General features: G+C 45.6%; 1 protein-coding gene across 2 annotated transcripts; it reads left to right on the forward strand.

Annotated features, from left to right (window-relative positions):
• Positions 1–5,182: 5,182 nt before the first annotated feature.
• PSMD9 (proteasome 26S subunit, non-ATPase 9) lies at positions 5,183–27,588 on the forward strand. 2 transcript variants are annotated; one of them, XM_046025793.1, is made up of 7 exons: positions 5,183–5,377; positions 9,121–9,223; positions 12,243–12,454; positions 14,789–14,890; positions 25,290–25,378; positions 25,915–25,958; positions 27,275–27,588. In XM_046025793.1, exons 1-6 carry the CDS (start codon positions 5,240–5,242, stop codon positions 25,940–25,942), a joined length of 672 nt encoding a protein of 223 aa, XP_045881749.1. In that variant the 5' UTR covers positions 5,183–5,239; the 3' UTR covers positions 25,943–25,958; positions 27,275–27,588. The 2 variants fall into 2 exon arrangements, with proteins under 2 accessions (XP_045881749.1, XP_045881748.1); XM_046025792.1 differs by having other exon boundaries at positions 5,184–5,377; positions 25,915–27,588.
• The last annotated feature ends 290 nt before the right edge of the window (positions 27,589–27,878 follow it).

A 27,878-nucleotide genomic window follows, 5' to 3' on the forward strand; every position in this document is an offset into this window, starting at 1 on the left:
GTCCTTAGTGCATGGGACATCGGGAAAACATGCATTTACAAAGCCAGGGGGGAAGTGCAGTAAACAACACCCCTAGCTTTGGGCTGGGTCTGAGAATGATTTCCAGGGGAGGACATGTTTGAGCTGGATCTTTGTTTTGGAAGATTTTATTTATTTGACAGAGATAGAGAGAGATCACAAGTAGGCAGAGAGGCAGGCAGAGAGAGAGGTGAAAGCAGGCTCCCTGCGGAGCAGAGAGCCAGACGTGGGGCTCGATCCCATGACCCTGAGATCACGACCTGAGCTGAAGGCCGAGGCTTTAACCCACTGAGCCACTCAGGTGCTCCTGCGCTGGATCTTTGAAAGAGGAGCTGGAATCAGCCTGGCTTGAGATGGTGTTTTTGTTTTTATTTTTTTAATAGATTTATTTATTTGCCTAATTGTTACTTTTTTAAAGATTTAACTAACTTATGTATTTAAGAGAGAGAGAGAGTGCAAGTGGGGGAAGGAGCAGAGAGAGAGGGATAAGCAGACTCTCGCAGTGACCATGGAGCCCGACTTGCGGCTCAAACCCAGAATCCTGAGATCATGACCTGAGCTGAAATCAAGAGTGGAACGCTTAACCAACGGACCCACCCAGGTGTTCCCTGAGACGGTGTTCTAGAGGAGGGATGAGCAGGTGCTAAGACCCAGAACTGAGAGAGACTGAACAATAAATGTGCCAGAAACTGCTAGAAGTTCAGTGTGATTAGAAAATAAATTTGTGTATGTGCTGGTGTGTGTGTGTGTGTGTGTGTGTGTGTGTGTGTGTGTGTGTGTGTGTGTTTCCAAAGGCAAGCAGGGATTAGAAGGATCATGAAAGCCAAGAGAAGCACACTGGAAAGCCATTGAAACATTTTAAGCAGCAGAGTGACCATGTTACTTTTCCGGGATGTTGTTCTGGCTGTTAATGTGGCGAATGAATGAATGAGGTGACCTAGAAGCTAAGACCACATCAGAAGCTGCTGCAATCTGGAAAAAAATTGGGATGTTAGGATGAGAGTGGAGGAGAAGGCAATGGATGGATTTGAGAGCTAGGAAAGCGCTGGCAGACACTGGATCTAGGTTTATAATAATAACAAGATGGACAGAAACATCATATAGTGACTTAAACCATAGCTCTGGTTTCAGATCAGTGGAAATCTTCCCATATGTGCAGCACAAGAGGCATGGGTAGGAATCTTCACTCTGCCTTTTTTTTTTTTTTTTAAAGATTTTATTTGTTTATTTGACAGAGATCACAAGTAGGCAGAGAGGCAAGCAGAGAGAGAGAGATGAGGAAACAGGCTTCCCGCTGAACAGAGAGCCTGATGTGGGGCTAGATCCCAGGACCCTGGGGTCATGACCCAAGCCGAAGGCAGAGGCTTTAACCCACTGAGCCACCCAGGCGCCCCATTCTGACTTTTTTATTTGGAAAAATTTCAGACCTCAAGAATTGCAAGATAATTTCCACAAATATCCTTCCCTTACCTGCTGTTACATTTTGGCTTTCCCTCAATGTATCTCTCTCCCTCTCTATCCCCCCACCCCCACCACCTTTATATTGAGGCATGTGTATGGATAGCTTTTTTCCTGAGCCACTTGCAAGTTAGTCGCAGAAATTATGACACTGTATCTCTAAATACTTCAGCATTCATCGCTTTGAATAAGGAGATTCTCTTATATAATTACAATACCATCATTTTACGGAGGAAATTTAACATACAATACTAAAAAGGTCATATTAAACATTTCAACAGTTGTCCCGATAATGTCTTTTATTTATTAATTTTTAATTTTTATTTTTTTAAGATTTTATTTATTTATTTGACAGACAGAGATCACAAGTAGGCAGAGAGGCAGGCAGAGAGAGGGAGAGAGAGAGGAGGAAGTATGCTCCCCGCTGAGCAGAGAGACCAATGTACGCCTTGATCCCAGAATCCTGGGATCTTGACCTGAGCCGAAAGCAGAGTCTTTGACCCACTGAGCCACCCAGGTGCCCCTTATTTTATTTTATTTTTTAAACTTTATTTATTTATGACACAGAGAGAGAGGGAACACAAGCAGGGGTAGCTGGAGAGGGAGAAGCAGGCTTCCCATAGAGCAGGGAGACTGATGTGGGGCTCGATCCCAGGACACTGGGATCATGACCTGAACCAAAGGCAGATGCTCAATGACTGAGCCACTCAGGCGCTCCTCAATAATGTCCTTTAAAGCTGCTGCTTTTGATTTTTAAAAATTTAAAAATTTAAAATTTTTTAAAATAATCTTTACACCCAGTGTGGGGCTGGAGCTCACAGTCCCAGGATCAAGAGTCGTATGGGTTCTCCAACTGAGCCAGCCAGGAACCCTGCTGCTTTTTGTTTTTTAAAAGATCAAATAACCAATTAGGGATTGTGCACTGTGTTTAGTTATCATGTCTCTCTCTTTTCTTCCTTTTTTTTTTTTTAGGGAGGGTGTCTGTGTTAGAAATGTTAGTTTATTTCAAAAAGATAATTGAGGGGTTAAGCATCTGCATTTGTCTCTGGTCATGCTCTCAGGGTCCTGGGATTGAGCCCCACGTTGGGCTCCCTGCTCAGTGGGGAGTCTTGTTCTACCTATCTCTTTGCCCCACCCCTTGCCTCAGCTCTCTCTCTCTCTCTCAAATAAATAAATAAAATATCTAAAAAAAATAAAATAATAATTGAACAAAATATAGGAGGCCTAATGTAATCAATTTTACTTTTTTTTCTGTGTAAAGATTACTTTTTAAAAAAGATTTATTTATTTATTTATTTATTTATTTATTTATTTGACAGACAGAGCTCACCAGTAGGCAGAGGCAGGCAGAGAGAGAGAGAGAGGAGGAAGCAGGCTCCCCGCTGAGCAGAGAGCCTGATGCGGGGCTCCATCCCAGGACCTTGGGATGATGACCTGAGCCGAAGGCAGTGACTTTAACCCACTGAGCCACCCAGGCACCACTAAAGATTACTTTTGTAAGTTTTTATTTTGAAAGAATTTGAAGGTTACAGGAAAGTAGCAAAGGTAGTAAGGAAGAATGTTAGTATGTTTCACTCGGAATCACCAATCATTTACACTTTATCACATTTACTTTATCATTCTCTTGTCTACCAATATATATTTGTCCTTTTTTCTGAAGCATTTGAAAGTAAGTTGCCTTCTTGCGCCTAAATACCACAGCTGCATTTGCTAAGGACATCGTCTTATCTAACCACTGTACAAAGTATGAAACTTGGGAATTCCCATCACTACTACCCTATCCATATTCAATTTCCTCCAGTTGTCCCACAAATGTCTTTTATAGGGTTTTTTCTTTTCTTTTCTTTCTTTCTTTCTTTTTTTTTTTGAGGGGAACTGGGATTCAATCAAGGATCACAAGTTACGTTTAATTGTGTCTGTTTAGTCTTTAAGCTAGGCAATTGCCTAGCTTGTATATGTGTATTTACAACACTGACCTTTTTTTTTTTTTTAAGATTTTATTTATTTATTTGACAGAGAGAAATCACAAGTAGGCAGAGAGGCAGGCAGAGAGAGAGGAGGAAGCAGGCTCCTGGATGAGCAGAGAGCCTGATGGGGGACTCGATCCCAGGACCCTGAGATCATGACCTGAGCCAAAGGCAGAGGCATTAACCCACTGAGCCACCCAGGTGCCCAACACTGACCTTTTTTGAAGAGTTCAAGCCTGTTGTTTTGAAGAGTGTTCTTTAATTTGGATTTGTGTTTATTTACCATGATTAGATTTAGGACAAACATGTTTGAATACTACATAGGTGACGGTGTGTCCTTTCCGGTGCAAAATGTTAGGGGGCACATGTTTAGTTGTCAAGTTTCATCATTTCATTAAGCTGGACTGAAAATTTGGAAGCTTATTCTGTTTGAGGAAGTTGGTTACTGAAAGGGTTTTCTCAGTTGTCAGATGAGGACAATAATAAAACTGGTTTCAAAAGGTTGTTGGATTGATACATGTAAGGCGCTTAGAACAGTGTCTGGTGCGTTGTAAGTGTTTGATAAATTATTGTCACTATAAATTTTTTAAAGATTTTATTTACTTATTTGACAGACAGAGATCACAAGTAGGCAGAAAGGCAGGCGGGGGGGTGGTGGTGAAGCAGGCTCCCTGCTGAGCAGAGAGCCCAATGTGGGACTCGATTCTAGGACCCTGAGATCATGACCTGAGCTGAAGGCAGAGGCTTTAACCGACTGAGCCCACCCAGACGCCCCTATCATGATTATATTTGGAAAAATTTATAGAGGCCTTCATATGTAAGAGGCACTGAGTCATAACTCAATTCTTTACCTTTCCAGCTTCTGGGGCAGCATATGACATATAGGAGACATTCAATAAATATTTGTTGGCAAAATGACAGTGCTGAGATATATTGCAACCATTTTATAGATGAGGAAACAGGCTCAGAGCAGCGAAGTAATTTACCTAATGTCATGTATGTTGCAGTAAGTGGCAAGAACCAGACTTGAACCTAAGCTTGTAGGGTCTGTAAAATGGGGGATAAAGCGGGGAACCTGGCTGGCTTGGCCAGTGGAGCATGTGCCTCTTGATCTGGGAGGTTCCAAGTTCCAGCCCCACATTAGGTTTGGAGAGTACTTAAAAACAATAAAATCTTAGAGTGCTTGGGTGGGCTCAGTGGGTTGAGCATCTAACTCTTGATATCCACTCAGGTCCTGACCTCAGGATCGATCCTGAGATACAGCCCCCTCCCTCCCCACCGCTCCCGGCATGGAGCGTGCTTAGGATTCTCTCTCTCCCTCCCCATCTCCCTATCTCCATAATAATTTTAAAAATACAATCTTTAAAAAAAAAATGGGGGATAAGGCATCTGAATGTGTTTTGTTAACTCTGAAGGGCTGGGTAGATGTGAGGAGCGGAGCTGGAGCGCCCCGCACGGCGCTCTGGCACGAGCATATGGTAGGCACTCAGTAGATGTCTGCTGAAGGAACGCAGAAAGCAAATGAGTCACGGAGGGAGAGATCATCCTGTTCTGGCTGATGAGGGACCTGGAACCCCTGCCTCCCTATCCTGTTCTTCCCTCGTCACCAAAGGATTTGTTCCAGCAGGGTGTGGCTTCCGGCGACCGCCCCCCCCCCGCCCCCTTCGCTTCAACGCCGGCTCGCGGGTGGGGAGGAATTTTGGCCCGCGGGCGGAGCCGTAGCCGCAGTTTCCTCGTGCGTCCGCATCCAGGAAGCCGGGAAGCGCGGCGTTCGGGATCCCGCGCGGAGGTACGCAATGTCGGAGGGGGAAATTAGGCAGAGCGAAGGCTCCCCGCAGGCGGGCGTGGTGACTGTCAGCGACGTCCAGGAGCTGATACGGCGCAAGGAGGAGATCGAGGCGCAGATCAAAGCCAATTATGAAGTGCTGGAGAGCGTGAGTGTGGGCTCGGGGCTCCTGGGCGGCCTGCGTCTGAGCTCTCCGCGGTGGATCGCTACCTGCTGGGGAGGCTCATAGCGGGACAACTGCGGCCCCTGTCGGCAGCAGGCGGGAGGCAACAAACGGGAGTAACTAAGCAATGGGTGTTGGTATTACTGCAAGGGTTTATGGAGCACTTACCGTGTGCTGGGCGCTGTTTTAATTGCTTTACATCGGTTAGCTCATTTAACCCTCGCAGCAGCCTTTTGGGGCTGAGGTTTGTCATTCCCTCCATTTTAGGGGTGAGGAAACAGGCGTTACTTGACTTAAACCTGCCTCAGGCCACAGAGCTAATATATTTGCAGCGGTAGGGTGATAATCACCACCAGCTTCAGTGTTGAACGTGTACCAGAAGATCTGTGCTTTGCTAACCCACTTTACGTCAGAACGTCTTAAACTTTCATGTGTTTGGCAAGCACCTGGGGACCTTGTTAAAATTCAGTTTCTGATGAGGACGGGGCGTGCAGGTGCTGATGCTGTATTTCTAGCAAATTCCCAGCGATGCTGATGCTGCCGCTCTAAAGACCGAATTCTGAGTAACAGGTAAGGCTCATTATCATTATTGTGTAGGGAGGGAACTGAGGCCCAGGATGATGCTAACCCTTGTCTAGGGCTGTGGTGGGCCAAGTTCCCAGGTCTGACTCCCAAACCGGTAGTTTTTCCTAGGCCAATGAGTGTAAAATCACAAATCAGTTTGCAGAGGAAAAATAAGTACATCCTAGGTAGGTTGAATGGAATGCATTTTAGGTGATTGGAGTAAAATGGAAGCATCAAATGAAGGCCGGGGTACCATTTTACTCGGTGCTGGTTAAATGCCTGAGGGGCGCTGGTATGTGTGTTATATTATGAAATCCACACAACCACCTGTGAAGTTGGTGTGTTACCCTGAGGCTCAGAAAGGGGAGGTCACTTGCTTGGAGTCACAAAATGAGATTCAGATCTCAGGCCTATTGAATCCAGAACTTGTGTTTTCAAGTGTTATGCTAACAATTTTCTGAACTTTATTTTATACCTCAAACAGGGTGCTGTATCCATAATACGTCCTGTACTGCCATTCCCTTGGTATTTTTCTTCATGTTGATCCACTTTTTTACTTAAATAAGTTTATCTCTTTTTTTTAAAGATTTTATTTATTTATTTGACAGACAGAAATCACAGGTAGGCAGAGAGGCAGGCAGCGAGAGAGGGAGAAGCAGGCTCCCTGCTGAGCTGAGAGCCCGATGCAGGGTTTGATCCCAGGACCCTGGGATCATGACCTGACCGAAGGCAGAGGCTTAACCTACTGAGCCACCCAGGTGTCCCTAAATAAGTTTATCTTAAATGAAAATTTTATAACTCTCCAGCATATGAAAAAACTGGGAATTTTTTCCCCTTAAATATAAGAAAAAAATGCATATCACATTGATATAATATGTTCATTCCTTTTGGCTGTTTACCACTGTTGGCTGAAAGCTTTAAGCCTGAAGCCCTGCTCTTTGATTTTTTTTTTTTTTTTTTTAAAGGAGGTAGAGCTAGAACTATAAATCTCTTAGGAAAAAGCCTAGGAGTAAATTTTTGTTACCTTGGATCAGGCAAAACCTTCTTAGATGTGATGCCAAAATCACAAGCAACGAAAGAAAAAATAGATATACAGACTTCATTAGAATTTAAAATGTGTGTCTCAAAAGACACAGTCAAGAGAGGGAAAAGACAGCTAGCCATGTGGGAGAGGATATTTGCAGATACCTAACAACGATGCAGAAAATACAAGAACTCTTCCATCTCAATCCTAAAAAGGCAGATCGCTTGATTTAAAAAACTGGCCAAAGACCTTAACAGACGCCTCGCCAGAGAAGATCTGTAGATCGCAAGTGAGCATATGGAAAGAGGCTGCAGGTCATACGTCGTCAGAGAAAGGCAAATTAAAACAACCGTGAGGTACTACTACATAGGTGTTAGAATGGCCAGTATTCACCACAATTCCGACTCCAGATGTTGGTGAGAATGTGGAGGAACTTTTGATTCAGTGCTGGTGGGAATGCAAAAGCAGGGCAGTTTCTGGCCTAGTTAAACACACTGTCACCATACCATCCACAATTGGGTTCCCTGGTATGTACCCAGAGGAGTTGAAAATGTATCCATACAAAAACCTTCGTGATGGTCACAGCAGCTATTTTCACAGCTGCCAAAACTTGAAGCCATCCAGATGTCTTTAAGTCGGTGAACAGATAAGTAAATTGTGGTACCTCTAAACAATAGAATATTATTTCATGCGAAAAATAAGTGAGATGTCGGCAGGGGTGGTTTCTTCTGGGGCTCTGAGGGAGAATCTGTGCATGTCTCCGTCCTAGGTCATCCCTGGCTTACAGTTGGGTAACTCCAGTCTCTGCCCTTGATCACACTGTCTTCTCTGTGTTGTGGATCTCCCTCTCTTCTTTTTTTTTTTTTAAAGATTTTATTTATTTATTTGACAGAGATCACAGGTAGGCAGAGAGGCAGGCAGAGAGGGAGAGGGAAATAGGCTCCCCGCTTAAGCAGAGAGCCCGATGTGGGGCTTGATCCCAGGACCCTGGGATCATGACCTGAGCCGAAGGCGGAGGCTTTAACCCACTGAGCCAGCCAGGCGTCCCTCTCCCTCTCTTCTTTGCAAGGGTACCTGTCATTGCATTAAGAGTCCACCCTAAGTCCAAGATGATCTTATCTTGAGAGCCTGAATTACATCTTCAAAGATCCTTTTGTCCCCCTCCCCCCCCCCCCAATAAGGTCACATTTACAGGTTCTGGAGGGTTAGGACTTGGGACACATCTTTTGGGGGCCACTATTCACCCCACTGTCGGTGTGCCTTGCACTGTGCTAAGCACTCCACAGGTCAGCTCATAATTCTCATGACAGGTGGAGAGGGAGCAAGTGCCATTATTCCCATTTTATAATTGAGGAAGCTGAGGCTTGGTGAGGGGAAGGTCTTAACCAAGGGCACCCAGATGGTACACAGCAGAACAGATTCAAATCAAAGTCTAACCGACTGGAAACTCTGCCCTCCATCACATGATGCGTTTCACTGCCTTTGTGCACCCTGCTCTGACTTACTTGGAAAAGACTTTAAAATGTTAAATGTATTGTTTTGAATAGGGAATACATGTCCATGGTCAAAAATCAAAAAGTCTACAAAGGGATAGAAAATGAAAAGTCCCTCTTCCTTCCCTCTCCCTTAGCCACCCAGTTCCTTACCCCGGAGGCGGCAATTGATATCAGTGTGTCCTTCAAGGGATAAAAACCTCTTTGAAATCCCTTTTAGGTCCCTTTTTACTTTCTGAAAGAACCAAAGTCCTGCCACAGCTGGATGCTCTTTGGGGTTTTCACTCCCCTCCAACTTCCAAGGCCACCAGCCAGGTGTCAGCCGCTGTAGGAAGGAGGGTTTGGAGGAGTCCAGGAGGCTGGCCTTGGGGACAAAGCTCCAAAGAGTCTTCAGTTTTATCTGCCCTGTTCTAACTTCAGAAGAGGAAAATGGATTCTTGCATTACTTGTGTTATTAAAAGTCAATAAAAAGCAACAGTGCCCTGCCCAGAGGGTGGTTGCGGGAGCATGTGGGGAAAGTATGTGTCCCGTGCTCTGTGTGTCACATGTGACAGCTTTCGTTCCTGTCCCCCGGATGATGCTGCAAAGAGAAAAAGGTCTTGAGGACTTCATACCTTTGGAATCTGAAGCATGTTTCTTCCCTCCAGCAAAAAGGCGTGGGGATGAACGAGCCGCTGGTGGACTGCGAGGGCTACCCCCGGTCAGACGTGGACCTGTACCAAGTCCGAACCGCAAGGCACAACATTGCCTGTAAGTGGTGGGTGCACACAGCCGAGCCCCTGGCTGGTGGCAAGGGATACTGAGGCACACGAGTGAAATCTCACTCGTCCATGTTCTCTGCTTCCCTCTCTTCTACCTTCATGGGATGAGCTCACTGTCCCCATCCAGGGATTGAGACTGAGGAAATGAAGTTGCCTCTAGGGTTCAAAATTGATGGTTTCAGTGTTCATTTTGCTTTTAAAGGACTTGACTTCACTGTGGAAACTTTGCTGAAATGATGATGGAAACCCAAGTCACAAATGCCTTACAGTCCTAATCAAGAATCAGTTATGTGTTAGGAAAGACGTTCGCCTGGGAAGGTTAGTGACCTGACTGCGGTCACTCACACAGGACTGTTCCGTCCCTCAGTACAGACATGTGGAGGTCACCAGTGGGGGGCTGACCATCACATCCCAGGCTCTGCCATCCATAGGACATGTCGTCCGTCTTTAGGGTCACCATGTCCATGTGCCAAGCAGGAAGGAAGGGAAGGAAGAAGGTAGGAAGGGCGAAAGGTCCTTTGCCAGCCAGTAACTTCCCTTTAAGGATCTGTCCTGCAGGTCCCACTTCCGCCTTGTGGCATTGATTTCTGCTTTCCCCTCCTAGGCCCCTCTGCCTGCAAGACACACTGGGGAATGTACCCCGTGGTGGGCATGTCATTGTCCTAAATAAAGTCATTTGTTTGTTTGTAGTTGAGGAACAAGTTGAGAGTAGCGGTGGGGCAGTATATGAGTTTTCTGTTTCTGCTGTAACAAATATCCACAGACTCAGTGGCTTCAGAGGTCACGAATTTATTGTCTTAAAATAATCAGATATCCAAATGGGTATCACGGGGCGAAGATGGAAGTGTTGGCAGGTCTGTGTTCCTTCTGGAAGCTCCAGGGAAGAGCCCAAGCCTTATCTTCCCCAGCCTCTGGAGGTGCCCGTGCCATGGCTCGGAGCCCCTCCCTTCTCCAGAGCTGCACCTCCCAACTTCTGGTCCCCCCAGCCCTCCTCTTTCTCTCAGTCTCTGCCTCCCGCTTTCACTTACGAAGACCCTTGTGATCACAGTGGACCCCCCACCTAGGTAATCCAGGGTGATCTCCCCAGTCAGGGTCCTGAACTTAACCACATCTGTAAAGCCCCATGTTGCCCCTGCTAACATACTGGCAGGTTCTGGGGACTAGCACGAGAACACGTGTGAGGCTGTTTTTCACCCCTGCCGTGGGTGGGCAAGTGGCAGCCTCTCCCACAGAGTCCTAGTAGAGGGGAATTTATCAGGCACGTTTTCACTTAATGAGCTTTGGTTTATGTGTCTGAATCTTGATTCCATCCGTAGCCTGTTTTGGCATAAGGCTGTGCTGCTCACTGGAGACACAAGTAACCATAGGAGTGAGGTACCTCTCAAGCTGTCGAACGTTCCTCAGAGCTGCCCCGTGATCCTAGAACAGCATCTTAAAGCATCACTTTTCCTTGGGAAAAGAAGCAACCTTTTTTTGTATTGAAGCAAGTGGAAGATACATAGTAGGGAAAAACCATGTTAAGACTGGAGGGAAATTCGGGGCTTTTGGCTCAACCCTCAGACTCCCCAGGGCTGTGGCCTGCTTTCCTTGGCATTTAGGATTCTGAGGGAAATTCGAGAAGCAGAGCCTACCATGTGAGAGAGAGTGCTGACTTATTTTTTTTCCAGATGGTTCCCCTGATGTTCTAGCACCATTTATCAAATAGCCTGTTCTTTCTCCATTAATGTGAAATGCTAGCAGTATTACATAGGAAATTTGCAGACCTATTTAGGTCTCTTAGTTTTTTGTATTGTTCTGTTGATCTATCTCTTTGTTAATATCACACTTTAAAAAGATGCTTAACTGACTGAGCTATCCAGGTGCCTCTGAGCAATTCTTTTTTTTTTAAAGATTTTTTATTTATTTATTTGACAGACAGAGATCACAAGTAGGCAGAGAGACAGGCAGAGAGAGAGGAAGGGAAGCAGGCTCTCTGCCGAGCAGAAAGCCCGATGCGGGGCTCGATCCCAGGACCCTGGGATCATGACCTGAGCTGAAGTCAGAGGCTTTAACCCCCTGAGCCACCCAGGCGCCCCGCCTCTGAGCAATTCTTACTGATCCTCTTTTGAAAAACTATTCTCAAAAGTTGTTTTTTTTTTTTTTTAAAGATTTTATTTATTCATGAGCGTTAGAGAGAGGCAGAGGCAGAGGGAGAAGCAAGCTTCCCTGATCGGGGAACCCGATGTGGGACTTGATCCCAGGACCCTGGGATCATGACCTGAGCCAAAGGCAGATGCTTAACCATCTGAGCCACCCAGGCGCCCCTCTTTGTTTTGTTTTTAACTAAGCTCTACACCCAACATGGAGCTCGAACTCACAACTCTAGAGATCAAGAGTCTTGTGCTTTTCCAACAGGGCCAGCCAGGCGCCCCAGTTTGCCACATTTTGGATTAGCCATCAGTACTGCAAAACAGGATTTTACCCCCAAATTTCTAATTTCCAGCTTTTCTCCTGTTATTTCTCCCAGACTGAACATTGCCTGACGCGTATTAGCGGATTTAGGCATCCATTTTTTCCTTCCGGGGCATTAGGTGAAAGGTGAAGTCCTTCTTAGACCCAGCTCACGTCACTCATTTGCGTGGCCAGTGCACTTGCCCCATGTATGCATTTGAGATGCCGGCTCTGGATTCACCAGGGCAATTTCTTGTTTCTCTGCACCTTTCCGGTCTCAGGTGAAACAGCACTGCCCTTGGGAAGTCTCCCCTGATCTAGATTGGCGAGGTTGGTCCTGGCTGGCTTGCCCTCAGCGGCAGTCATCAGCAGGTCCAGCAATGACTTGTTCCTGAGCCGCTTCCCTTGCTGGACTGTGAGCATCGTGGGGGTGGCCCCCTGTCCTGGCCACAGGTTTGTCCTCAACCTCTAGTCCATTGGCCAGGAGTAAGTGCTTGTTAACTATTCAGTGAACGGGTGTGGGTGTCTGGTGTCCTCAGCTGTCTTCCTCGTCCCCTGATGTGGCATTCTCCTCCCAGGCTTGCAGAACGATCACAAGGCCATCATGAAGCAGGTAGAAGAGGCCCTGCACCAGCTGCATGCTCGCGACAAGGAGAAGCAGGCCCGGGACATGGCTGAGGCCCATAAGGAGGCCATGAGCCGCAACCTGGGCCAGAACGAGGGCCTCAGCCCCCCACAGGCATTCGCCAAAGTGAACAGCGTCAGCCCGGGATCACCTGCCAGTACTGCGGTAAGCCAGAACCCCATCCCCTAAATCCATACCCGGAGGGTACAGTGGGTCAGGTAGCCTCGGGTGGGGGTGTGGGGGGAGCGGACCGGACTGTGGACAGACAGACAGACCATGCCATAGCTGGACTTCACCCACTTATTTAGCAAACACTGACCAAGGCCTGGGGGCCCAGCCATGTGCTGGGACTGGGGCTCTGGAGGGGAGTCGGCCCCTGCTGCCCACTAACCTGCTCAGGGAGAGACCCGAGACGCAAGGAAGAAGGTGATAAGTATTCCGAGAGAGGGAAAGAGGCTCTCTTCTTGGGCTTACTTCAGCTGGACACTGAGTCGTACACATAAGAAGGACAGTAGTATTGCCATTTACTGAGTCCTTGCTTTGCACCGGCTGTCCCGCCAAGTGAGTTCTGGATCTTACCTGGCATATTTTTGAAAAGTTTTAAACAGCTTTATTGAGAAACCGTTCACGTACCATACAGTTTACCCATTTGGAGTGTACAGTTCCGTGGCTGTTAGTGTAGTCCCAGAGCTGGGCAGCCGTCACTGCCAACAGTTGGAGAACATTTTCATGCTTCTGGAGGGAAACCTATGCTGGTTAGCCATCAGCCCCTAGTCCTACCTCCCCCCAGTTCCTGGCAACCACCAGTCTGCTTTCTGTCTCTGAATTTGCCTATTTGGGATACTTGATCTAAATGGAATCATATATGGCCCTTTATGACTGGCTGTTCCCACTTAATATCATGTGTTCAGGGTTCATCTGTGAGAGAACATGTATCTCTGTTTCTTTCCTTTTCATGGCTGAATGCTGTTCCGTCGTGTGGATAGATGCCATTGATTTTATCCACGCATCAGTTCATGAACATTTGGTTTCCGTCTTTTGGACATGATGAGTAATGCAAGTCTGAACATCATGTTCAAGTTTTTATGTGCCTGTATAGTTAATATTTAATCCCACAGCCGCCTCCTGGGGTAAGCACTGATCTTAACCCCATCTTACCTAGGAAAAAAGCTTCTGAGACCAGAAGTAACTGGTGCCAAGACACGTAGCTCCTCAGCTATGGAACTGGGTCCTAAATCCGGATCCTGCCCACTGTCTGTAGTGATCACAGGATAGTAAGTTATACTCGAGCCTCATTTTACTTGCTCTGTCCATAGCGTCTAGCACAGGGCTGTAGTTGGCCCATGACAGATACTTGTTGGGAGTGAGTGAATCGTGATCAGTGTGTTCTTAGAGTGAAAGGGTCACAGTAGTCCTAGGTCAGCCTTGTGCCTGTGGCTGCTTGTCTGGGGACTTCCAGGGCAAACTTTTCTAAATTCTTTTTTTTTTTTTTTTTTTAAGATTTTATGTATTTTTTAACAGAGAGAGACAGCGAGAGAGGGAACACAAGCAGGGGGAGTGGGAGAGGGAGATGCAGGCTTCCCGCTGAGAGGGAACCCGATGTGGGGCTTGATCCCAGGATCTTGGGATCATGACCTGAGCCGAAGGCAGGCGCCCAATGACTGAGCCATCCGGGTGCCCCAGATGTGTCTAAATTCTGACCTCTGGGGGTGCCTGGGTGGTTCAGTCATTAAGCTTCTTGAGTTGGCTCAGGTCATGATCCCAGGGTCTTGGGATCAAGGCCCACATTAGGCTCCCTGCTCAGTGGGGAGTCTGCCTCTGCCTCTGCTCTCCCCTCTGCTCATGCTCTTTCTCTGGCTCACTCTCTTTCAAATAAAAATCTTAAAATTAGTTAATTAATTAATTAATTCTGACCCCTGAACAAAAGAGGCTGAAGTTGGTTGGCCTGCCTCTTTTCGCCCCTAACCCCAGAAAACAGCATTTGGCTTTTACTTCGCATTCTTTTTTTTTTTTTTTTTTTTTTAATTTAATTTATTTATTTGACAGAGATCACAGGTGGGCAGAGAGGCAGGCAGAGACAGAGAGAGGGGGAAGCAGGCTCCCCGCCGAGCAGAGAGCCCGATGCGGGGCTCGATCCCAGGACCCCAGGATCATGACCTGAGTCGAAGGCAGAGGCTTTAACCCAGAGCCACCCAGGCGCCCCCACCCCACATTCTTTACGGCCTGTACCGCCACCAGCTTTTATCTGACATTGAGCCGATCTGGCCCTCTTTTACTAGATCTGTCCTAGAAGGAACCCACAGGAGGAGGTGGCCCAGTTCCCCACCGCCGCCTCCCCCGTGTGAGATAGCTAAATGCCTGACCTCTTTGCTTTGCACCTGCCACTCTTCTGGTGGAAAACAAGCTCTTGGCCTGGACGTTAAATTGGACTTGGAAAGGTAAAGAACACCAGAAGAACATTTAACCTCTACCCTGGTTTTCTATTTTCTCTTTCTTTAGGGTCTGCAAGTGGATGACGAGATTGTGGAGTTTGGCTCTGTGAACACCCAAAACTTCCAGTCTCTGCATAACGTTGGCAGTGTGGTGCAGCACAGTGAGGGGGTGAGTTGGAGGTCACGTCTGCTCAGTAACCTTAGAACGGCCCGGGCCCAGGAATCGCCACCGGGGTCTTTGCTGCCTTCAGAGAGCAGTTGCTTAAGCACAGGGCCTTTGCGCTGTTCTCTCTGCCTGGAGAGCTTTTTCTTCCTTATGTCCGTCCCTCATCTTGTACAAATGACACCTGGGAGAGGCCTTTGCAGCCATCCTGTATCAATACTCCCACCCTGCTTCCCATCCCTGCTTGCAGTGTTTCTTGGAGAGCTTTGCCTTTTCACATACCTTGCTCTATTGTATTGCTCATAGCACTCCTGGTACGAACGGACCCCAGCTTGTCCATCCCCTGCCTTATCAGGGGACGGTTTGGTTATTTTTGATTTTATACTAACACGAACAGTCGTATATCCTTGTTCACATACTACTTCTTGATGTAAATACCAGAAAATAGAATTATAGGCTCTCAGTGTATTAAACACACTTACAGTAGGTAATCCAAAAAAGTTTCACTAATTTGTACCCTGACCAACAGTATGTGAGTGCATCATATCATCCATAGTACTCTTTATTGCTGATCTTCTAACATTTTTGCTGAAACAGCATCTTATTTTAATTTGTATTTTCCTGATTACCAGTGAGATGGAGTATCTTTATTTTATATGTCCATTAATGTTCCTATTTTCATTTCTGTGGATTGTCTGTTTACCTTTTTCCCCATCTTCTTTTCTCTTGGGTTATTTGTCTTTTTAAAAAAAAAATGATTTGTAGGAATCTTTTGCATACTCCAGATACGAAACCTTGGCCTGTTTTCATGCTATATATGTTTTTCCCGTTAGCTCCTTGTTTTTTAACTTAGTTTATGGTAACTTTGATTACTTGGAAGTGTTTTGGTTTTTTTTTGTTTTTTTTTTTAAGTTACTTAGATAACCATTTTGTTAAATTTGTTAAGATCACAAGGTCTTCCCTGCCCAAACCATACCTGAGAATTTAAGGAAATACGGGACAGGAATGAGTATGTTAGAATGTGATTCATGAGCAGATGGACAGTTTCAGTCCTTGAAAATACAGCAAGGCTTAGGATTCAAAATTGTTTGCGTTCAGTAGGCTTTTACACAGCATTTCCACCTGATGACCTCGGTGCATGGCCCAGTAATGTAACTTTAACAGAAGTTATCTTGGCAAAGATCCACATTTTGTCTTTTTGGGTTTTGTTTTTTTTTTTTAGATTTTATTTATTTATTTGACAGAGAGAGACAGAGCGAGAGAAGGAACACAAGTAGAAGGAGAGGGAGAAGGAGAAGCAGGCTTCCTGCAGAGAGCAGGGATCCCAATGCGGGGCTCGATCCCAGGACCCTGGGAACATGACCTGAGCCCAAGGCAGATGCTTCACTGTCTGAGCCACCCAGGCGCCCCTATTATTATTATTTTTTTTTTTTTTAAGAGAGAGAGAGGCAGTAGAGGGAGAGGAAGAGGAGAGAATCTTTGGCAGGCTCCATGCCCAATGTGGAACCTAATGTGGGGCTCGATCGCACAACCCTGAGATCATAACTTGAGCCAAAATCAAGAGTCAGCTGCTTTACCAACTGAGCCAGCCAGGTGCCCCAGTCTTTTATTTTTTTTTAATAAAAGTTTCAAGGTATAATTCACATACTGTATAGTTCCCCCATTTAAAGTACGTAGCTTGGCACACCTGGCTGGCTCACTTGGTGGAGTATGTGACTTTTGATCTCGGGGTTGTGAGTTTGAGCTTCACATTGGGTGTAGAGATTATTTAAAAAAGTAAAATCTTTAAAGAAAAAAAAGGTACATAACTTCGTGGTTTTTAGTATATTCATAGAGCTGTGCATCCATCACCACAGTCAATCTTAGAACATTTTCACACCTTGAAAATCAGCCCCAGGGGTGCCTGGGTGGCTCAGTGGGTTAAGCCTCTGCCTTCAGCTCAGATCATGGTCTCAGGGTCCTGGGATCGAGCCCCGCATTGGGTTCTTTGCTCAGCGAGGAGCCTGCTTCCCCCTCTCTCTCTGCCTACTTGTGATTTCTCTCTCTCTCTGTCTGTAAAATAAATAAATAAAATCTTTAGGAAAAAAAAAATCAGCTCCATACCCATTAGCAGTCACTGCCCCTTCCCCCTACCCACCAACCCCTGAAGCACTAAACTTTTGGTCTCTGTAGATCTGCTTATTCTGGACATTTCGTTTAAGTGGGGTCATATAATATGTGATATTTTGTGATTAGCTTCCTTTGCTTAGCACCGTGTTTTCAAGGTTCACCCGTGTTGTAGCAGGCGGCAGTACCATCCCTTTTGTGGCTGAGGAATACCCCTTTGTATGGACATACGTTACTTACCCATTTTATTTATCCATTCGTCAGTTGATGAGTATTGGGTTTGGTTTCACTTTTTGGCTGTTGAATAATACCCCTGTGAACATTCATGTAGAAGACATTGTGTGGACATTTGTTACATATACAGCAACTTAGTATATACCTCATCTGGAATTAATTCTGTGAATGGTGTGAGGTAGGGTACCAAAATTTTTCTTCCCCCAGATGGGTAGGAGTTGTCCCCAAACCCTTAGTAAATAGTTAATACTTCACCCACTCATTTATATTGCCACCTCTGTTATATATCAAATTTTTATGAGTGAGATTCTTATTCCTTATGATCCATTGGTCTGTTTGTTCTAAACCTTTCTGGGGTTGCCTAAAACAAATTCATTTGTTCTTTATCAGCTTCTTTTTTTAAAAGATTTTTTTTGTTTATTTGAAAGAGAGAGAGCGAGCATGAGCAGGGGGAGGGAACAGAGGGACAGGGAGAAGCAGGTTCCCCACTGAGTGTGGAGTCCAACATGAGGCTTGACCCAGGACCCTGAGATCATGACCTGAGCCGAAGGCAAAGGCTTAACCCACTGAGCCACCTAGGCACATGTATCAGCGTCTTTTTAACCTGTTTCCATGAATGGTTTATTAGTTGTTTATTGGTGATTTAAAAAAAAGTCACTGTAAACTTACAAGCTTAAATTTATTATCTCTCACAGTTCCTGAGGGTTGGCTGTCCAGGTGTGTTTTAGCTGGGTGGGTCTGGCCTACAGTCTTATGAGGTTGTAGTCAAGATGTTGGCAGCAGCTGCGGTCATCTGAGGGCTTGACCGAGGTTAGAAAATCTGTTTCCAGGGTGCCTGGGTGGCTCAGTGGGGTAAAGCCTCTGCCTTTGGCTCAGGTCATGATCCCAGGGTCCTGGGATCGAGCCCCGCATCGGGCTCTCTGCTCGGCGGGGAGCCTGCTTCCCCCTCTCTCTCTGCCTGCCTCTCTGCCTACTTGTGATCTCTGTCTGTCAAAAAAAAAAAAAAAAAAAAAAAATCTGTTTCCAAAAAATCTCACATGGCTGATGGCACGTCAGTTACTCGTCGCTCAGGCCTCTGTAGTGGCCCCACAACATGGCGGCTGCTCCCCACAGAGTGAGGGTCCTGGAGAGCGCAGAGAGGAGGCAGCGGAGCCACCTTAGACCCAGTGTCTGAAGACACATGTTATCACTTCCACATGATTCTGTTCATTAGAAGCAACTCACCCAAGTCCAGCCCACACTCAGAGGTAGGGGAATTAGCCTTTACCTCTTGAAGGAATATCTTTTTTTTTTTTTTTAAAGATTTTATTTATTTATTTGACAGAGATATCACAAGTAGGCAGAGGCAGGCAGAGAGAGAGAGAGGGAAGCAGGCTCCCTGCTGAGCAGAGAGCCCGATGCGGGACTCGATCCCAGGACCCTGAGATCATGACCCGAGCCAAAGGCAGCGGCTTAACCCACTGAGCCACCCAGGTGCCCTCTTGAAGGAATATCAGCGAATTTATGGGCACTTTCTAGAACCCACCACACGGGGTTTCTGCTGTTTTCTCTCCTTGCTCAGTTACCACTTGCCGGTTTCTGTTGGCTTTTCATTCTGGTGCCTTCTCTCATCTTTGTAGTCTCCTTTCATGTGATTTGTTTGTCCTGTGGTGGTGTTCCTTCGCTACTGTCGGCTGTCCTGTCATGTTAGTAAGGGTTCTAGATGTAGCTTTCTTCTGTTATGTTTACTCTGAGTCTCTCCTGCTTTCTCACTCCTTTTCCCCAGACTTTCCTAGGGTTATGGTTTTCTCACATGTCCTGTGCACCTTGCTGCATACGCTTCTAAACTTTGCAGTTGCCTGGGCTCATTGTTACTGGTTTGTTTTGTAAATATGTCTCTGTTTTTCTGGAAGAGGTAATACATACACATGTTTAAGACCGTATCGTATCAAAGAGCGTATAATGAAAAATCCCTCCTCCAGAGGTAGCCACTTTGCAGCTGTGTGTTCTTCTGGGGTCGGTCTGTTCATATAGCAGCATATAGAGCTATTGGCTGTTTTTATTAGGGTAATTTACCTACAGCAAATTTCACCCTGTACGGCGTATGGTACTGGGAATTTTGACACATGTACATAGTCTGGGAGCTGCCACTATAATGATGATACAGAACAATTCCATCATCATCCTCCCCAAAATGGCCTCATTATCTGTGGTTAACCCCCCCCCCCCAACCCCCACCCCACAATCTATGCCCTACAGTTGTTCCTTTTCAGGAATGTCTTATAAATGGAACCACACAGTCCGCGTCGCCTTTTAACTCTGGTTTCTTGCACTTGGTGGCGTACATCTGCGATCTCTTCCGTATTGCTGTGTGTGTCTGTTGTTCATGCTTTCTTACTGCTCAGACCTGCCCTGCAGCGTAGATGAGTGCCAGATGGTTTGCCCATTTACCAGCGAGGGACAGTTGGGTTGTTTCCAGTTTTTGGTGATTAGCGATAACAGCTACTGGTTTTTAGTCTGTCTTTTCTAGTTAAATATATTCATAAACTCTTCATAGATCTGTGAATCCTTTTTCTTTCTTACTGAGGTATAATTGACATAAAACATTATGTTAGTTACGAGGTACAGTGTAATGATTCAGTATCTGTATATGTTACAAAAACGAACATCACAATAACTCTAGTTAACATCCATCATCGTAGCTACAACTTTTTTATTGTGATGAGAACGTTTAAGGTTTACTCTCTTAACAACTTTCAAATAGGCAGTACAATATTATTATCAGCTATCACACAGGGCATGGCGACTATGAATCCTTTTTTACAAAAGTAGTTACTGAACATTTTTAAAGTAGTAGTACCTTTTCTTTCTTTTTAAAGATTTTATTTATTTATTTGACAGAGAGATCACAAGTAGGCAGAGAGGCAGGCAAAGGCGGGGGGGGGCGGGGGAGGCAGGCTCCCTGCTAAGCAGAGAGCCCGATGCGGGGCTCGATCCCAGGACCCTGAGATCATGACCCGAGCTGAAGGCAGAGGCTTAACCCACTGAGCCACCCAGGCGCCCCATTAGCACCTTTTCTCAAATGAAATTCCTTGGGGAATTCCAATATATCAAACTGCTGGGGTGGGGAGACCTCACCCCTCAGGGCCCTGGATCCTCCCAGAACCAGAGTCCAACTTGAGAATCAAGAGTCTGCTTTGTGACTTTAGAAAAATGATATAAAAAACCCCCACCACATTTCTGTTTTTAGATATTTAGGTAGTTTCCAATCTTATGGAAACCTGGAAATCAGTCCTGTTGTAGACAAATCTCTTTCTTTTGGTAACTTCCCAAAGCTCAGTTTCTGCATCAAATGCATGTACTTTCAAAGGAAAAAAAATCTTAAATTTAAAAAAAAGTCATCTTTATTATAAACAACACATGTTGTATTGAACTGTAGAAAAGAACGGAGTGCGACATGTTATAACATGGATGAGCCTTGAAAGGATTTGTGCTGAGTGAAAGAAGCCAGACCCAAAGGGCTGCGTGTTTTAGAATTTAGTTTATGTGAAGCATCCAGAACCATGCAGATCCGTGGAGACGGAAAGCAGGTTGGTGGTCGCCCTGGGCTGAGTGGAGGACGGAGTGGGGAGTGACAGTAATGGGTACGGGGTCTTCCGAAAATGTTCTTCAGTCAGGTGGTGGTTATGTTGTACAAATGTCTGAATATACTAAACCCCCCTGAATTTATCCTTTAAAATGGATTTGGTTGTATATTAATTACATTTCCCATAAATAAAAATCATGCATTTTTAGTGTAAAAGTAGCAGGTAGGGCAAACATTTTTGAAGAAAGAGGGTCTGTCCCTCCTAAGTCCCTTCCCTGCTCTGCTTGAGTGCTGGACAACGTGTGGGCACTGGAGTGGGAGCAGCACAGAAAAACAGAAGGCCCTTGCCTCGGGAACGCTTTTGTGGGGGAGACAAACTAATCAGACGTAGTTATACACTCTCATGAGTGTCATGAAGGGAAAGTTCGAGAAGGCTAGGTGAGCAATGATGGGGCTTGGGATCACCTTCCTGAGGACATGACCTGTGAGTGTTAGAAGTTGATCAAGGCCTGGGGTTGCCTGGCTGGCTCAGTCGGTGGATCATGTGACTCTTGATCTTGGGGTTGTGGGTTCGAACCCCATGTTGGGTGTGGAGATTACTTAGATAAAATCTTAAAAGAAGTTGATCAAGGCCAGAGACTGGCAGGGAGATGGCAAGAGGAGCCTTCCAGCAGGGTCATGTCCCTGAGGTAGGAGGGCCAGAGAAGATGGTTGGAGCCCAGAGCAAGGAGGAAGGGAGTAGGGAGAGAGGAGGTAGATCTGGGAAGTTGGCAGGGGCCAGACTGTACAAGGCCTTGTGGTCCTATCAAGATTTCATTGTCTTTTCCTGAAGAACAGTAGAGAGCCATGCACACTTCCAAACTGAGGGTAACAAATGTAGGCGGCTTTGTGTCTCGGAAGGATTTCTCCAGATGTTGGGTAGAGGTAGAGAGCTGATTGGAGGGCTGACAGTTTTAGCAGCCTGGTCAAGGGGTGATGGTGGTTTTGGTGTATGGGCTGGGGGTAGAAGGAAGTGGGTAATTTAGACTTTTAGGATGAAAGTATATGGGCTTTAATATGACGCCTATCTCACGTCAAGGATGACCTCTGCGTTTCTAGCTTGTCTAGGGATATCATTTCTAGAACCAGAAGCACATCAGTGTATCTCTCACACATTTCTTAAGTATGAATGAATATGCCTATAGTGATTTCTCTTTGAAAAAGAAGACGAACAAGAGCTACTATACATTGTGTTCTGCATTCTCCCCCCAAGATTTCCATGTGGGTATATTCCCATATTCCATTGCTTGGTCCGCCATCTTTTACGACACCATTTAGGTTGTGTCCAATGTTTGGCCATCTCCAGCAAGGGGGTAGCAAATATTCTTGTTTTGTGTGAGGGTTTCTGTCAGAGAGATTTCTGGAAGTGGAATTACTGGGTCAGAGGCAATGCACATTTACAGATTTGATAGATGTTGTCAGGTGCCCTCCAGAAAGCTCAGATCAGTTCATATGTTCTCGAGCAGTGTAGGTGAGGGCTTGCTTCTCGACACCTCTCACCTGTGCTCTTGGTCTTCTTCTTTGACCATCTAGGTGAAAAAAAATGGCATCTTTCTCTTTTCTTCTTCATGCCTTATTTTGTCAGATTTCAGAAATTCCATCGCTAGATCTGCCATAATTTAAAAAATTGTGATAAAATATACATAACATAAATTTAACCGTTTCTAAGTGTGCAGTTCTCTGGCATTAAGTACATTCCTATTCTGCAGCCATCTTCTCCATCCATCAGCAGAACTTTCTCAACTTTCCAAACTGAAACTCTGTACCTATTAAATGCTAACTTCCCATTTTCCTCCCCGCAAGCCTCTGGAGATCACTCATCTGTCTTCTGTCTCTGTGAATTTGCTCTCAGTGGGATTTGCACCTGCCAGTGGATCAGACTCTATTTCTCCTTCTGTGGCTGGTGGATGTACTTAGCATACTGTCTTCATGGTCCGTCCACATCGTCGTATGTGTCCAAGTTTCTTAAGGCTGAATAATCCGTCGTTGTGTGAATAGACCACGTTTTGTTCATCCGCTCGTCCATTGATGGACACTTGGTTGGGTTCCATCTCTTGACTATTATGAATAATGCTGCTGTGAACAGGGCTACACAAATACCTGTTCAAGTCCCAGCTTTCAATTCTTGGGGTGTTTACCAGGAGGTTTAATTGCAGGATTATGTGGGGGCATCTTGATGGGTGGCACTGTCAGTTAGGCATCTGACTTTTGGTTTTGGCTCAGGTTGTGATCTTCGGGGTCATGAGATCAGGCCCCGCTTGGGGCTCTGTGCTCAGAGCAGAGTCTGCTTGGGACTCCCTCTGCCCCTCCCCTTGCACGCTTCCTTGCTCTCTTAAATAAATAAGTAAATCTTTAAAAAAAAAATTGCAGGAGGGGCACCTGGGTGGCTCAGTGGGTTAAAGCCTCTGCCTTCGGCTCAGGTCATGATCCCAGGGTCCTGGGATCGAGCCCCACATCAGGCTCTCTGCTCAGCAGGGAGCCTGCTTCCTCCTCTCTCTCTCTGCCTGCCTCTCTGCCTACTTGTAATTTCTGTCTGTCAAATAAATAAATAAAATCTTTAAAAAAATAAAAAAATAAAAAAAATTGCAGGATTATGTGTTCCTTCTATCATCAGTTTTTTTTTTTTTGAAGATTTTATTTATTTATTTATTTGACAGAGAGAGATCACAAGTAGGCAGAGAGGCAGGCAGAGAGAGAGGAGGAAGCAGGCTCCCCGCTGAGCAGAGAGCCCGATGCAGGGCTCGATCCCAGGACCCCGAGATCATGACCCAAGCCGAAGGCAGACGTCCAACCAACTGAGCCACCCAGACACCCCTTGTCATCAGTTTTTTGAGGAACAGCCATACCGTTCTCCACAGCGACTGGCCATTTTTCATTCCCCCCAGCAGGGCACAAGGGTTCCAGTTTCTCTACATCCTCGCCAACTCTTGTCATTTTCTGCTTTTGGACAGTAGTCATCCTAGTGGATGTGTAGTGATACCTCATTGTGGTTTGGATTTGTATTTCTTCAGTGGTTAGTGATGTGATACATTGTTTCCTGTGCTTTTGGCCATTTGTTTATCTTTTTTGGAGAAATGTCTACTTGAGTTTTTTGCTTATTTTTTAATTGGGTGGTTTGCTATTGTCAGTTTTAGGAGTTCTTTACATATTCTGGATTTTTTCTTTTTTTTTTTTAAATTTGACAGAGACATATCAAGAGAGGGAACACAAGCAGGGGGAGTGGGAGAGGGAGAAGCAGGCTTCCCATTGAGCAAGGAGCCAGATGTGCGGCTCGATCCCAGGATCATGACCTGAGCCAAAGGCAGCCACTTAAATACTGAGCCACCCAGGCGCCCCACATATTCTGGATATTAATCCCTTATTGGATATATGATTTGCCAATATTTTCTCCCATCCTGTGAGCTACTTTTCACTCTGTTGATAGTGGCCTTTGATGCACAGAAATTCTAGACTTTGATGCACCTTGTTGTAGTTTGTTTCCTTCATATGTATTCTGTTTTAATTCTTTACATCAAAGTAATACATACACATGATAAAAACAAATTAATGGTATAGAAAGACATAAAAGTGGGGTGCCTGGGTGGTTCAGTTAAGTATCTGCCTTCAGCTCAGGTCATGATCCCAGGGTCCTGGAATTGGGTTCGGAGCCTAAGCAGGGAGTCTGCTTCTCTCTCTCCCTCTGCCATTTCCTCTGCTGTTCCCCCTGCTTGTACTCTCTCACTTGCTCTCTCTCAAATAAATAAAATCTTCAAAGAAAAAGAGAAAAAAAAAAAGATACACATGTCATCCTCTTTCACTCCAAACTCCCAGTGCTTCTCTCTGCAAGTAACCATTGTTAACAGGTTTTTTTTTTATATCTTCCAGAAAGCTTTGTATGCATGAAGCAATTTATATCCCCTTTTAGAAGGTATATTCAGGGGTGCCTGGCTGGGTCATTTGGTAGAGCATGCACTTCTTGATCTCAGGGTTGAGAGTTCGAGCCCCCCCATTGAGCACGGAGCCTTCTTAAAAAAGAATTAAAAAAAAAAAAAAGCTTATATTCAAAGGGGTTCATACTTCGCTTGTTTTTACTAAAACTGCTCCATTCACTGTGGTATATTTGAATAACACCTTATTGAGGGATAGTTTGGGTGTTTTCAGGTTTTGAATTTATAAACAGCCCTAGAAGGAACACTTTGTTCGTATGTCATCTTGTACGTCTGCAAAATGTATCTAGTGTTCACCTTTTTAAAGATTTTTTTTGGTGGGGAGACACGTTTGTCCAGGAAGACCCTACCAGTTTGTGACCCATCGGCTGCCCCAAGAGTGTCACGTCCCCCACACTCTTGACAACTGCGAGACTATGTTTAATACAAGCATCCTTACTACTCTGGTGTAAAAAGTCAGTATTTCGGCTTGTTAGTCTGAATCTCTTTGAATACGAACCACGTGGACTATAAAATGAGCCTCTCTTCCTTTCAGAAACCCTTGAATGTGACAGTGATCCGCAGAGGGGAGAAACACCAGCTTAGACTTGTCCCGACCCGCTGGGCAGGAAAAGGACTGCTGGGGTAAAGTATCATTTCTGCTCGCTGACAACACCCTGTCAGCTGTCACTTGAGTGCGTGTCAGCCCTAAAGCTCCGGGGGAGGTGGGGGTCCACTGGGAAATGAGGATTTCCCCCAGATCGCCTGATAAACACCTACAGCAGCAGTGAGATCACAGGTATGGAGGCAGAGGGAGCCCTGGTCGCTCTGGTTCTCGCCTTACCTGGGCATTTGCTCTAAAAGAATTAAAGAGCACAGGCGAGGGGCGCCTGGGTGGCTCAGTGGGTTAAAGCCTCTGCCTTCGGCTCAGGTTGTGATCTCAGGGTCCTGGGATCAAACCCCACATCAGGTGCTCTGCTCAGCAGGGAGCCTGCTTCCCCGTCTCTACCTCTGCCTGCCTCTCTGCCTACTTGTGACCTCTCTCTCTGTCAAATAAAGAAATAAAGAAATAAAATCTTTGGGGGGAAAAAAGCACAGGTGAAACACTTAGAGGGCTCACTTTCCGGTCTTCTGAATGGAGCCACCAAACTTACGTTGTTGCTTTTCTTTTTTTCTTCCAGCTGCAACATTATTCCTTTGCAAAGATGATTGTCCCTGGGGAACGGTAATAGGAAAACATCTTCCCTTGCCCTGGACATGGGTCTGGTTGGGAATTTCTTCCTTCTCTTCTCTCCCCGAAGCTTAAGGATCTGGAAGAGGCTGGAAGCCTGAACTTCTGGGTGTTGGAAACGCCGTGGCCTCCCAGTGTAATCTCTTGGGATTAAGGCATTGTTAACTTGATTTGTGCTTGGCATCTTTTGCAAATTAGGCCATGGCTCTAAACGGGAGTCCTCTGGATTGTGGGCAAGTGGGCAGGAGTTATTCTGGCAGGAGCTGATAGGACTTTATTCTTTTAGGAATTTTTTCCCCCAAATAAACAGTTTTCAGTATTGATATGACCATGTTATTGCCCCAACTGAATTTTTTTTTTTTAATTTTTATTTAAATTAAATTCAGTTAACATTTAGTGCCAACTGAATTTCTTATGAACCTCTCAAACCAAAGCTTAGACAGGAATTAGAACATTCCTACAGAAAGTTGACAGGTGTGCCTAGCTGGCTCAGTCAGTGGAGCATACAACTCTCGATTTCGGAGTTGTAGGTTCAAGCCCCATGTTGGGTGTAGAGGTTACTTAAGAAGAATAAAATCTTGAAAAAAGAAAGAAAGTTAAACAGAACAGGGGTACCTAGCTGGCTCAGTTGGTAGAGCATGCAACTTGGGGCTCTGAGTTCAAGCCCCACATAGGGTGTAGAGCTTATTAAAAAAAAAAAAAAAAAAGAGTTGGGACAGAACAAACGAACGGTGGTGCTACAGTTAAGATTTGACCAACGACACTTCAAGAACAGCCTTTAGTGAATGGGGTTTGCACCACCTGCATTTGCAGTGTGGCATTGCTGCTTGGATACAGAAATAACATCCTCCGGGACCACAACTGCTCCCTTGAAGAGTGGGGAAAACCAGGAGGCTCACCAGGTAACCCACTGCGGTGTCTGCCTCCTCTCCTGTAACCCACCAGAGGGCAGCAAGCTCCCTTTGTTTCTGGAATTAAAAAAAAAAAACCAAACCTGATAATTACCTCTTTTTTTTTTTTTTTTTTCCCGCAAATTGCCTTCTAAATTGACTTTTTATAATTGAACCTCCTGGTCATCCCCTCAGATCAGCAGTAGTTTGTAAACTGCTAAGGCGTGCGTGATCGCTGAGGGGAACCAGCAGTGCATGCAGATCTGACTCCTTGGAAATGCAGATTCTTTCTTCCTTTTTATTTCCTTTCACATGGCAACATGGCTTTCCATGATTCTTAGTGACCCTGTGTTTTGCTTTCTCTCTTCACCGTACAACAATGTTTATTCCCCGTTTCTTGCCCACCACTTTCTGTTTCAGAGGCAGTGTGGCCCATTCTGATGAGCCATGCCTGGGTTCCTTGGGAATGGATTTGCTTGGGTTGGATACAGAAGCCAGCTTGCCCGACAGCAGTCAGCACTGGGGTGTGCTTCCAGCCGTGGATTCTCATGCTCAATGGGAAAACCTTCCTGTTGGGTGTGTTCCTCAAAACTACATCCACGGGCATTCCCCCTTGTAGCCCTACATGTTGTGCTTACCAGCATTTGGTGTTTAAATTGTGTGTGTTCTCTTTCCAAGTGTTTTCCAATCTCTTTTATAAGCCCTAGATTATAATAAATACAGCTTGTACCATCCAGTTTGTTCCTTTTTATTTTTCTTTTTTGCAATGTATGGTAATTAATCAACCAGCATTGGGACTCGGGTGGGGGGGGGGGCGGGGAGAGTCATTAACATTCTCTTAAAATGAGAGCAGCAGAGTTTTCTGTGGCAGTGCCTTTGGCTGGTTTCCCGCAGATCTCCCTTTAGAAACCTCAGGATGGCGGTGTGTGCCGGCTTCTGTGAGATCGCAGCTGAAAGTCACTTTGAAATCATCCTCATAGGTTGAACCCAGCTGGTTTTGCAGACACATATTGTGATAGGAACA

Source organism: Meles meles, chromosome 12 (assembly GCF_922984935.1).
Source record: "Meles meles chromosome 12, mMelMel3.1 paternal haplotype, whole genome shotgun sequence".
Classification (NCBI taxonomy): Eukaryota; Metazoa; Chordata; class Mammalia; order Carnivora; family Mustelidae; genus Meles; species Meles meles.

Coding starts and splice junctions, on each gene's coding strand:
- PSMD9 (XM_046025793.1), top strand. CDS start 5,240: ATGTCGGAGGGGGAAATTAGGCAGAGCGAAGGCTCCCCGCAGGCGGGC. Junction 14,891..25,289: donor TGGTGCAGCACAGTGAGGGG/GTGAGTTGGAGG, acceptor TCTTCCTTTCAG/AAACCCTTGAATGTGACAGT. Junction 25,379..25,914: donor GCAGGAAAAGGACTGCTGGG/GTAAAGTATCAT, acceptor TTTTTCTTCCAG/CTGCAACATTATTCCTTTGC.